The sequence below is a fragment of the Cimex lectularius genome, unplaced genomic scaffold, assembly GCF_000648675.2.
Source record: "Cimex lectularius strain Harlan isolate CLEC.00 unplaced genomic scaffold, Clec_2.1 scaffold80, whole genome shotgun sequence".
NCBI classification, from domain to species: domain Eukaryota; kingdom Metazoa; phylum Arthropoda; class Insecta; order Hemiptera; family Cimicidae; genus Cimex; species Cimex lectularius.
The window spans coordinates 747485-760933 of record NW_019392709.1 but is presented as its reverse complement, the minus strand read 5'-3'; the positions used below and the strand labels follow the sequence as shown (position 1 = coordinate 760933).

Sequence of the window (13449 nt, the reverse complement as noted above, 5' to 3'; positions counted from 1 at the left end):
CTCTCTCTCTCTCTCTCTCTCTCTCTCTCTATGTATATATATATATATATAATATATATATAATTATTATTATTACGTATTTCAAGTTTTTTTAAAAATTCATAATTCAGCTTCATTAAAGGGAGCGAGAGGGAGTGAAAGAGAGAGGAGAGAGAGAGAGAGAGAGAGAGAGAGAGAGAGAGAGCAAATGAGAAAGAAATACAGTGTTTTGGAAAAGGTGGTAAATAGACACAAAGACCGACGAGCCTAAAGGCATGCTAATGTTGAAGTTTGAGAAGATACCATTGCTTTAATCTTTCCTCATTGTTTATTTTTTCTTGCTTTATTTTCACAGTACTTTGTTACATTATTATATTACGTTATAAAGCCTTCTCCTGTTGTACAGGCCTCCTCCTTAGCCTATTTGGCAGTTTATTTTGCTCTTCTATCATTTAACGATGATGCCATGTGTACGTTATGAAATAGGGACGAAGAACCTACCACGAATGTTTTTTGGAATGCAGAGCAACCTCTCAATGGAGGCTTACTAGGGGACCAAAATGACCTGGAATCATTGCAGTAACTGCCAATGACCTTCTTCTTAAGAGACTTATTACTCCTCATTTGGGATCATGCCCATAGGATTTCGCCGCTTTCATTTTCCTCCGGCCTGACTACTCCGGATTCGAAACAACTACTAAATTTTCTATGGTTTATTGTTGGCTGTCTATCATCTACTCTACTAGTAAAGATCCAGCAGCATGACTTCAACCGAAAAGAGTTTATTGTTATTATCACTGTCACAACAAGCATAAACATTAGTCGACCGTACAGCTGCAAGGGGCAAGCCGAGTGAGGAAATAACTGTGTCCCTTTTTTTCAAGAATAAACAATTTAGAGGTCGCTCACGCCACGCCAGTGCGTTGGAAATAATCCCATTTATCAAAAATCCGGAAGCTCGTTGTGATGGGGACGGGCGGTGGTCGGGCTGGGGGATCATTTGTATCATTTTGCCGCCGCGGGGGTGGAACAGGACGGAGTGGGGCGGCTCAACAGGTGGCCCCTGTCACGAGTGGGGGCCGCAGAACAGTCAGTCGAGCCCGGATGTTCAGTGAAATGGATGCAAGTCAACTCCTCTGTTGACCATGTGGTTTATCGTGTTTGTCGTGGTTTTCCTCCCTCCTTGGATTACTTGTCTCGACTTGGGTGAGTACGACAATAACCTAATTAAAGCCTAAAATCCACCGTACCATCTTGGACGTCATATTTATACCATAAAACTAATGTGAAAAATAATATCAAATTAATCGCAATCAATTTTTCTCTACGCTTTTACAAACCTAATAAGAATAATATTTTTTTAAAAACAATTGAGTCAAAATATTTTTTTAAAATTTTATCGTACGTTAGATTCTCTTATAAATCACATAAATACGACCAGGTTTTTGTGGATTGTTGTTCATAACAAAAAATGAAAAAAAAAAGTCCAAAACTTTCTATCCTTTATCGGTTACAAACAGACGAAAATTAAAGATTTCGATTTCATAACTTTTTTTATTGTGATACTTAACTTGTTGGGTTTAAATAAGTTAAATAATTAATTATTAAATTCACTATTTTTCGTGGTCCGCTTGACCAATTAATATCATTCAATTAATTAAGGTTTTTACCTGACATAAAAAGTCAGTGACACGAGCGGGATTCGAACCCAATAGCCGAAGGTCGTGGGTTCGAATCCCGCTCGTTACACTTACTTTTTTATTTCAACTAAAAACCTTAATTAATTGAATAATTAATTATATTTTATAATTGTTAAAAAAACATAAACATACTCCCCCCGAAGATTTTTCTTTTGGTGATTTATTAACCAATCGGAAAAATATAAATAGGTACTATTTTTCCATGTAGGTATGACTTGCTGGTTTGATAATGTACTGTAAGTTTTCGCTAACTTTTTATTTATATAAACATCGATAGATAATTTCTATTTGTTTTTTATTATTTCGGCATCTGAAATTTTCATTTTACTTATAAAAATCGATGGTTGGATTTTTTTTGTTGTGTCGCGTTTTACTATTGCGTCGGAATCCCGAATAGAAATTGATTGGTTGGGCAAATACGGACAACATTCTTCTCCTAAAAATCGTTCACTTCGTGATCTTTTAACTGAACCGAAAAAAATTATATATTGCCTTTTTTAGATTTACATTTGGAGTAATTGGCGTATTTGTGTGTAAATTACCGCTGTACTGGTTTGTTGGATTTTTATCGGTTCGACTTCAAATTGAATATGCGGTAAATACACAAAATCTTTTTACAATATATTCGGGTTAATAAAACCAATTGTCAGATTATTTCAGTGAATTTTCACATTCGTTTCGGTATGGACGAATAACCCTCAATTGTCCTCCTCGATTTTTTCGAATTTTTCTCATACTATAATGAAGAAAAGTTGATTTTTTAAATCAAAACTATCTTAGGAATAGCGGAATTTTGGTATTGTATTATTTTGGGCATTGTGCGTTTCTATTTGGAACATTAACACAAATTGTTTTTAACTGCGTGTTTTGCTATTGTGAAGTGCTATTGAGATTGGATCTAACATCAAAAATTAATTGTCAATTCGGGCAACAATATTCTCCTAACATTATTAATTTTGTGAATATTAAACCGAACCGAGTGAAAAAAAATATATACATTTTTAATTTTTTGTTTATGGTAATTGCCTTATTTATATTTGTGTATATAAATTCATTTCTGAAAGAGTTTGTTAGCATTTTATTGGTTTTAATTCGTTTAACTTCAATATAATATTATACTTAACCTGAAATGAAAACATAAAACTTTTTAAAATTATTTATTAAAACTAAAAGTTAGACTGCTAATAAATTTTCACGTTAAACGTTTTGAAATGGACAAAAAACTGTTGTTTTTCACGTCAACCTCGCTGGTTTTTGGCTGTAGGTTTTGATAGATTGTTTCTGACGTGAAACTTAAAGCATAAGTTAACAAGTTATATAAACGAAGGGTTTCTGACTATAGTTCTTTGACATTTTCTCATAAATGTACCCAAGCAAAATTATATTTGGCGATAAAACCCAGTCAATTAATCATCTTGTTTTATTTTTAAATGAATGAGTTTTCTTATGTGATTTGTTTTGAAGACTTATCGACTCTACTAAGATAAGATCTCAGATAAGAGTAAATGAAAGACATAAATTCCTTTTTTTGTTTTGTTTTTGAGTTACCATTGTTTCTGTTGTTCTGTTTGTTTGCAATGCGGCTCCTTGTACTAGCTATTGCTATAGATTCTCATGATAAACATATACTAATTGGCAAACTAGCAAATGAAATGTACCAAAAATTATTGACTTAATTTTTATCTTGACAAAACTGACGGAAAGAAATATCCTAGAAGAAGAGAAAATATTCTGGAAGAAAAGAAATATGTGCGGTTTTAGGCTTCAAAATAAACAGTAAACAAGTGAAAATAGAGGTCAACCATTGGTTTCGGTGTGTATATTTTGATATATTTCACGTCCCGCTTGGTAGTTTTGTCAGAATTCCACTTGAAAGATTTTCTAATTGAATACAACAGTTGATCTAGGCAGTTGTTAATTATCAGACGTTCTCTTACAATGATCATACATGAAGTTATGAAATCAGGCCAAATCATATCAAGTATAATGGTATATGTCTCACAAATCCTTGTGGACTGTTTCGATGAATTTGAAAAGTAGATCTACTGGTCGTTTTTCTAATTTTCGTATTTTCATCTACACGAAAAAAAATCAATACATTTTCCTTAAAAAATTAGGTGATTCTATATTCAATATAGATAATTTATTGAAGTAACTACAACTGTTGAGATAATCAAGAAAAAAAAACATTGATGATTTTTTTCATGCATTATAACTTTATGTTTGGTATCGCTTAGTTTTTTCACGCAGGGTATGCTATTTGTGTCCACACCTCGCCAAACATTTTACATATTAGACGAAACGATAATTTTTAGTATAAATGTACTTTAAATTAAGATTATATCTTCAAACTAACTATATAATATACTTAATTTGATATTGTAAATGTTGAAATAGACAAATTTATACCATAATTTGAGAAAATTTCTTACAATTTTAACCAATTTTACATTGCATTACATCTTGCCAAAATCAGGTTTTTACGAAATAAATTAGATTTTTTACTGAAATATCAAAAAAGATAGAGAAAGGAAAAGAGAACGAGAGAGAGAGGGAGAGAGAGAGAGAGAGAGAGAGAGAGAGAGAGAAAGAGAAAAGTGTTAGTGTGTAGATTAATTGTGTAAATTCGCATTGAACAATAAGAAAGTTTTTCGTTCCAAGGCAATTCTATTATTTTACGTGAACTTTTCAATGAACCTGTTAGTTCGTGCTGTTATTTATGGGCCACCTTCGTTTTGATAAAAGGAGAAAAGAATAAAACAAGAATTTCACATTAGACAATCTGACATTTATCGATATTTAATCAGGCAAGAATAAAATACCGAACAACCCTTCGCCATTGACGGTTTCAGATCAATATACGAATTTGCAGCGTTCAGCTGTCACGTTTCCTTTTTCAACTATCACATGAACAAAATAATTAATAAATAAATACATTTCAAAAATTGATTTAATTGTATATAAACGTCGACATACCTCTTGAATGAACTACATTATTACATAAATTAAAATGTATAGAAAAGTATACAACTCTTATTACAATAAATATATTAGGAGATTTTTTTATTCCGTCTGCCCGGTGAGGAACCAGGAATTCGAAGTCGTAAAAAATTGGATGAGGGTTGATACAGAGGGTGAAGGTTATTTTGTGAGATTTGGTTACGATGATTCTATAAAGAACTTTTAAATTAATTAATTATTTTATACAGCAAAGATGACCCATGAGCTTTCTGAAGGTCATTAATGAGATAGGGTTTTGTTAAAAGATGTCAGGTCGTGTACCGGAATTGATAGCAATGTCTGTACTGTATACTGACCACAGAATGGGGCGGAAGACGCTGCCTTGAAAAACCCCACGCTTTGGCATATTGGATGGGGGAAAAGGATGTTCTTATTTGTATTTGAATAATGCAGTGAATGAAGGATGTCCATGAATTTTGAGGGCAAGCATGGGTACCCACTCGTTTGAAAGTTTCCCTCACGACAAACGTCTTTCGAAACAGGACATATGATTTTTCGAGGTTTTGAAAATCCACTATTGGGTATGGGTTTTATTGAAAAGATGGTTTACTATCTCTATATGACAAGGGGACAGCATAGGATAACAGGATTATTCGTATTGCAAACTGAATAAAGAAATGGACTGGGGATTTTGTCTTGCAAACATCCACTTTGACTTTTGCAAGGAAAGCACCAGAGCAGTGTAATCTCCGTTCAAAAAAAGATGCAATTATGTCTATCCATCACTGTTGAATGGTAGATTCATATCGCCTGAAGATAGATGGTATACTGTGTTTAAGAATTTTTTTAAAAAGAATTTTGGCAAGTAATGGCAGCAAAATGACGACCATATGTTTCGAAGGATATTGGAGGCCCAGATTGGTTTTCGTGATGATGTCTAGATGATAGGTTTATTTTACCCTGGGGCATTGGATCTTTTGTCAAGTTAGATGTTGAGTTTTATATCGTCTGTTAAGTTCTATTACACAAAAAGTAAATCTTTGGTGTAAGGTCACAAGTAGCCTCTGATACCTACCTTCTGGTAGCTGGGAGAGAACCTTAGTACAATAGATAAATTATACTCTTCCAAAGAAACTAGTGAATTTAAGTAGTAAGTGCTGGAGGTTTAGAAGGAAGTCTAAGTTTGTTAAAAGGATGGCGGGATGTAATGAATACTGTATTGGGGTTGATAGGATTGACCGCAGTGTTGCTAAATATTAAAACAATAAAAAAACTAAATTGTTTTACTTGCACAGTCAATTAAGGTTGGTTGTTTTTCCTATATTATTCTTTTTTCCGTCAATAGTTTTTACCAGCGTGAGAATATTAATGTTTATTTGAGTCTTGGTCTCATTATAAACTCACCTTTATCCAATAGTTTTCATTTATTAGTGTTTTATATAATTCATTAGTTTTCGTGGTCTGCTTAACCAAATAATAATCTTTCAATTAATTAATCTGTATTTGGTGGTTGATATGGGAAGTTAGTGTCCGAGTGGATCGAAGTCACGCTAGCTCAAGTGGTAGAGCAGCGGCGTATTTAGTCGAAGTTCGTGGGATCAAATCACACTTGTGACACTGACTTTTTTATCTCAACCAATACCTTAAATAAAGATTAATTAATTGAAAGGTATTATATAATATTGATTGTATTCTATATATTGTTTTAATAAATTTAAATAGAGATAATACAGACAGAAATGAAATTTCGTATGGACCTAGAGGAAAATGGTAGTAATTGTTTAGATTGACACTTTCACTTTTGATTTCTCACGTGAATGTAGTTCACTGTTACATGCTTGGATGTATTACATTTATAAAGCCTTTGCTGCTAGCAAAACTAATTTAATTTAATTTGATTCAGTTTTTTCCTAACACTTTTCCTTATCGTCTTTCCTAAATTGAAACTGGAATTTGCCTTATCGCTTAATCTTAATTCTTAACAACGAGACGAAAGAATTACTTCTGCAGGAAAACCTTCATTGTAATTTTTTTCACTGTTTAGCTCATGACTATTATGCTCTGTATCAACTTAGAAAAAATCCGTTAATAATTTAAACAGTTTGATACTGAATATAAAATGAGATATCTGCTAAAGTTGGCAGCGGACTGCTTTCGACTTTTATTTGCCGTATATATTTGATGGGAACTTTTAACAGCGTTTATCACGTTTTTATTACAAAGCCTCTTTAAAAAATATATTCCCGATGAAATTTTAACAATCGTAAATTATTCCTCTCCATGGTGAATTAACTAAAAATCTCCAGTTTGAAAATAAACCTGTCTCCATCCTTAAACGTAAAAAGAAAAACCTCTAGAAACACATCCGATATCGAAAAGGTTAAACCGTGAAGGGAGCTGTGGGCTCAGTTGATAGAATTAATTCAATAGACTGGGTCAATTTTCGAAGAAACCTTTCCGGCCCATTGATTTCGTCCATTACCCGAGCATCAATTCTATAGGCTATCTCACCTTGGGAAGAATCTAAAGTTTATTAACCGTATATCCATCGATATAATTAATTTTCTTTCCACTTCATTGTTTATCATTTCATGAATTCAATGTGTTTATTTGTAATTCTCTCTCCCTCTCTCTCTCTCTCTCTCTCTCTCTCTCTCTCTCTCTCTTTCTCTCTTTCTCCCTTTAGCTCCTTCAAACACTTTCCCTCTAACATAATAAATTTCTTCCCTCTTTTCTTTGTTATTTGTGATTTACTGAGATCCAACCGCTTTTAACATTCTTTATAGCATACTTTATAGTTTGGAATGAAGACGGATTTTCAAATATCACAAAAAGTTTAAGTTTGAGCTCAGAGGAGCCCATCCAAATTTGAATTAATAACGCAATAAAAACACCGCGAAGTTGGATTAAGCGGGAAGCCCCAAATAAAACGCAAATAAAGAGCATCCAATATTAGAAAGCGACAGTATCTTTTCGATCGGTCTCAAACTTAAACTTACGAATAACTGTAGGCCAATAAAAACTACTTATGATGCAGCTAGTTAATCAATTTTTCTTAACTAACAGTAACTTTACTTTGCTATCTAATGCTTTCCTTAGCAAACTAATTAAAATTAATATGACGGAACGAGTTCCATCCTTTTCAATTTACCTTCAAAGTAGGTCTGTTCAGTATTACGCATATTAGTGATGCTATTATATACCATAGTGATACAGCTCACTCATTATAAGTGATAATATGATGTATTATCGAATCTAAAAGGCGAGTTTGTTTCGTTTGTTTCTGTAACGACTGTTTCCCTCGTGTAATATGCTTGATTTTCGGATTGTTCTTTTAAAGACATACACACACACCCACACACACACACACACACACACATATATATATATATATATATATTATATATATTAGAAAGGACAAGGAATAACCTGTTTACATCATGCAAGATCGTTGAATCCCTTTTTTGTTACAAAGATTTGCACCCGTTGTCCAACCAACTTAGTCATTGCTCAAAGAAGAAACCACTCCCGGTGAAGCCGGGAACACACTTACCCGATGCTACGGTATGCGACGCTACCCGACGCTACCCGACGCTAATCAAAACTCCGATTTTCCATAAGGTTGCGATATCCCCGTGCGGCATGCACATCTGCCCGATGCTATGCCACGCTAACCTACTCTACGCTACGCGATCCCCACCGTCCAGATTTTCGTCGGGTAGCATCGAGTACAGTCGAAGACAAAAGAACCGGACACTCATATTTTTATTCAAACTACATGTATTATTGTCGTCATAATAATTACAACATTCTTATTTTAATATAAACCAAATTAACCGAAATCAAAAATTCATTACTTTTCATTAAAAAAATAATTTTAATGGTTTGGTAGAAAATCAATCAAAACACCAGAATATCATTTTATGATATCAGAATTTAACTAACAATTTATTACACGGTTTTGCTCATAAAATTTAACTAACAATTTATTTAATGGTTGTGCTCGTAAAATTGCACCATTTTCGTCGGGTAGCGTTAGAACAGGAGACTCATATTTTTTGTAGTTTATTTCAAACTAAGAACATGGAAGTTTGTAGTTATATTAATTTCAAAATGTTATTTTATTGTAAACCAAATTAATCGAGATCAAATATTCATATATTTTTATAAACATTATTTAATTATGATGGTTGGGAATAACTTTATTTAAAACTATTAATTAAGGTTTTAAGTTGAGATAAAAAAGTCAATGGCACGAGCGGGATTCGAACCCACGATCTTCCGCTAGATACGCCGCTGCTCTACCACTTGGGCTATCGTGACCTCGAACCACTCGGACACTAATTTCCCATCTCAACCCCACCTTTGAATTTTCCCTCCTTTTTGCCATTTTTCATAATTTCCTTTTTTTATATAAAACAATTAAGTTTAACAAACAATATTAGATGGTTGTGCTCATAACAATTAACTAACAATTTATTACAAGGATTTGCTCAAAATAGTGCATTAAGAACAAAAGAGGCGCTGCGACCGTGATACTGATTATTGTGATGCACACTGTGTGACTGTACGCGGCAAGTGCTTGCGTCGGGCAGATGTGCATACCCTGCCAAAACGTGGCAAGGCGTTGGGTAGCATCGGGTAGCGTCACATCGGATAAATGTGTTTCCGGCTTTAGTCTATGTGACCTTCGCTGGTTGCTAAAACTAAGGTGCGAGCAACTGTATTTAAATTGTGTCACATGGAGGGAGGTTGGAAGGCAACAATGTTCGTTAGGCAACTCAAAAAAAAGAGGCCTTTTTCATTTTGTCGCTGAGTGCACTGCGCTGGCCGAGGTCTTTTGTATCTGGGGCAGCGAACGTCGACTAGAGCCCGGCTGCTTTCACTGCTGAATTCGATTAATGATCAAACTCAGGCACTCTCTCAGTACACACGTGAAACATGGTTTTAGAGATATGAACTAGTACGGTATTTCAACCTTTAAAATTGAGTTTCTCGCTTAGAAGGAAGAGATAAATAAGTTCGTTTTTTGTTTTTATGTATATTTTTTACTATATAAATTGATATCTTAGTTCATAATTGTATATATGTTTTCATTTTTTTTTATATCAACACGCCCTGATTTTTTCTTTTCAATCGTTAGATGTTGTTTTTGTTTTTCATATATGACAAATTTTTTACTTGGTTGACATCATCATACATATGCATATGTGTGTGTACTAAAAAATCGCCTGGCAAAAGGGATTTGAGCAGCTTTATCAAGAGATAAGAGGATTCATTTTCTTCTCTCACAATAGAAACAGTCGGATCAAACTTTAGAGTTTAATGTCAACAGATCAAAGCTTTCAAACAGCTTTTAATGATCAAAAACAAATTGTTTATCAGTATTTTCTAAGCCCCATATTGTTAAAAAATTTTACTTATTTTCAGTTATATGTTTTAGCATTGATATATTTATTTTAGTCTACAGTGGTGAAATCTTGGTGTTTTTACTGTTTTCGTCACGCCATTTACCCAAATTTATTCGACGTTTGTTTCAACGTCAGAGTTTACTTTTGGTTTTAAAGCTGGCAATTTGTGAAATACGGATAAATCACACGGAATTTTGTTTTATATACCCCACGATGTTTCAAAGGGCGCCCCTCACCGTTCCCCTTTTCCGCGGATCAGAAGGAATATTATAGCGGACGTAAAATTAGTTTCCGTCGACCCTTTCGTCACCCTTTTCGCACCCTCGTGTCCTTTAATATAAATGAAAGACAATGGAATATTTGCTATAGCGACGGATTGCTCTCATTTTAATAGAAAACAATGTACACAATAACACAAAGGGCATTAAAACAAGCGACTAGAAATACTGTTTCTATACAGTCACGTACAAATAGAATATCAGTATACTCTGTTCGACTGTCAATTCAATGATACATTTCATACATCGAATATAATTATAATACCCAACCTATTATTCTGACTGTTAACAAGAATTATTATAAAATTTAAAAAAAATCCTTAAGTTACATACGGCCAGGTCAAAGTTGAAATTTATAAAGCATTGGTTGATTGATTGCTCATCTATCCTCTCGAATCAGGGTAATCAGGTTGACTTATTATTGGTACTTATAAAGATGGCCGAGAGGGGGAGCAATACGATCTATCAAACTCGCTATATCATTTGCATTAAAAGATCTCCAGCGTAGGTTTACAATGGGCATCGGAAATTCTGTCATTGGTGTCAACGCTCTCTTGATTGATAACGCATAACGACCATCCAGGTGGCTGAGTCATTTGCATTTAAAAAAATGGAAAAATACTATTCGAAAAAACATGCACACCTAAACAAGGCATGCAATTAAAGAAACAACGAATAATATTAATAAAATTAGACATCAGTTCTGGTGGTGGGATTAATATCATGTCAATAGAGACTGTGCAAACATACAAACAAATGAAGCCTTTTTGAAACATACCATAGAAATCAGAAGTCAACTCTCCGACAGTCTAACGGGCTAGGCTGTAACACCTTTTGCCTAAGGAGTATTATAGAGTGACGATAAGCTAGGAATAAGGATAATAAGAAAAGTAAGAAATAATGATCGAATCGAATTGGTTTGTAAAAGACAAGCATACTCATCAAACATATTTCAATATTGAATACGTGAAATCTTTGTGTGTCTGTTTTTTTTAAATAGAAAGATAAGAGAGAGAGAGAGAGAGAGAGAGAGAGAGAGAGAGAGAGAGTGTGAGAGAGAGGAAAATAAGAAATGGGATGGAATTAAGGAATATTAATTTATAGAGGTAGATATCAATCAAAAGATGGATGATGCTAAATAAAATAAATAAAGTGAGGAAGAGTAGAGAAAAAGATTCATAGAGAAATAGAGCGAGAAGGAGAGAAAGAGGAAAATAAAAATAAATAAGTAAATACTTTGTTTATAAAATTTAGATAAATAAACAGATAAATTGATAGATTAATATATTGTGAGAGAGAGGGAGAGAGGAAAATAAGATAATTAAACGTGGGATGAAATTAAGAAATATAAATTTATAGAGGTAGATATCAGTAACAAGATGGATGATGCCTGATAAATAAAGTGAGATAGAGTAGAAAAATAGATGCATAGAGAAAAAGAGTGAGAGAGAAGAGGAAAAGAAAAATAAATAAATAAGTAAATACTTTGTTTATAAAATTAGATAAATAAACAGATAAATTATTGTGAAGAATAGGGAGGAAGAGAGAAGGATAGAGAGTGAGGAAAAAAGACAGAGGGAACGAAAGAGACAGAAGAAATTTTTGTGAGAGAGAGTGAGAAAAAATACATCAATTGCAAGTTTTAAGGAGAAGTATAATTACTAATTGTAATTGTACATTATAATTCTTGAGGATTAGTGGGGAGAGAGAGAAAGAAGAGAGAAGAGAGAGAGAGAGAGAGAGAGAGAGAGAGAGAGAGAGAGAGAGAGAGAGAGAGAGAGAGAGAAAGGGTATATCATAGAGAGAGAGAAAAGGAGAGTGAAAACTTTAGTGAGAAATTGTGAAGAAAAAAATAATAATACAACTCAATAAAAAATTCATATAATTAATTATAAAAAGGATATTAAAGCAAATGTAATATAGCCAAGGAACGTAAAACACTTTATACATTTTATATTACCAAAAAGAGAAAGATTAGTATTTTAAGTCTAGTGAGATAAGAGAGGGAGGAGGCTATGAAAGAATGAGACTTAAAGAACGTCATATAAACATTTACCGAAATGATATATAAGCAAATGCCATACAGCCATAGATCTGAAATCAACTAAAAAATTCTTTTAAAAATTTTCACCGCTAAAGATAGATCTAAAGTAGAAAATAGATCTAAAGATAGAGTATATTTTTTACCAAATTATTCAGTTTAAAATTTAATATTTTAATTCAACCGGAATTTTAAAACATTGACAGAAGAGCATTAATAAACTATGTAACACCAACATTTATTATTCGTTATCAATTATTATTTGGAGATCGAGATATGCGGTCTGGTGTGACGTTTTAGAAAAACATTTTCTTTATCGTGCCAACGTTTCGATCTTTATTGAGATCATCTTCAAGGCCAGGGGTTTATATATTATTGTTTCAATTTTACAAATAAATGTAGGATGTGAAAAAATTTAGATGATCTCAATAAAGATCGACACGTTGGATCGATAAAGAAAATGTTTTTCTAAAATCACACCAGACCGCATCTCACGATCTCCAATCGTTAACTAACGGTCACTAAACAGCACACATTTTTGATCAAGTTATTCTTAATTATCCCGCCTATTACATAGATATTTCATTTCGAAAAAAATTGCGCATAATTAATTGCTTATAATTAAGTGAGAAACTAGGTAATGTTGTATATAAACTCTGATATTGAATTAAACCTAACTAGTCTGTAGTTGTATGCAAGAAAAGCGGTAATACAAAATTGTATGTGAATAAAGCAAGTTGATGAAAGCGACCGTTGCAACAGACTTGACGAGCTAATAACGATAGCGCCTAAGGTGATTAATTTAAAGTTGGTCCAAGCTTGAACTGACCCGGTGAGTCAAAACAGAATTCGTCAACAACTAATTAGAACTTCATTCTGCCCGTCAGCGCCAACCACTATAGAATAAATTATCTAATAGTTTGAACAACTTTTCCCTAGTTTTTTTTTCAAATGTTCCTTGATCCTCTTTACAAAATGCGTTTAAAATTGAAAAGAAGGCATATTCCTTGTTAAATAAATTCTTACATTAAGTAAAATCCAATTTTTATATTATTTCAGTTAATTAAAGTTTTTAGTTG

At 33.1% G+C, this 13449-nt stretch overlaps 1 protein-coding gene across 7 annotated transcripts in view; it reads left to right on the top strand.

The window, feature by feature from the left end:
- The first annotated feature begins 1058 nt into the window (after positions 1-1058).
- Positions 1059-13449, top strand: part of LOC106663267 (discoidin domain-containing receptor 2-like) — a 312738-nt gene continuing 300347 nt past the window's right edge. For all 7 annotated transcript variants that reach the window (XM_014387974.1, XM_014388013.1, XM_014388005.1 and 4 more), the window contains exon 1: positions 1059-1185. In XM_014387974.1, coding sequence (XP_014243460.1) covers positions 1125-1185 — 61 coding nt within the window. In that variant the 5' untranslated portion in view covers positions 1059-1124. The remainder of the gene's footprint in view (positions 1186-13449) is intronic.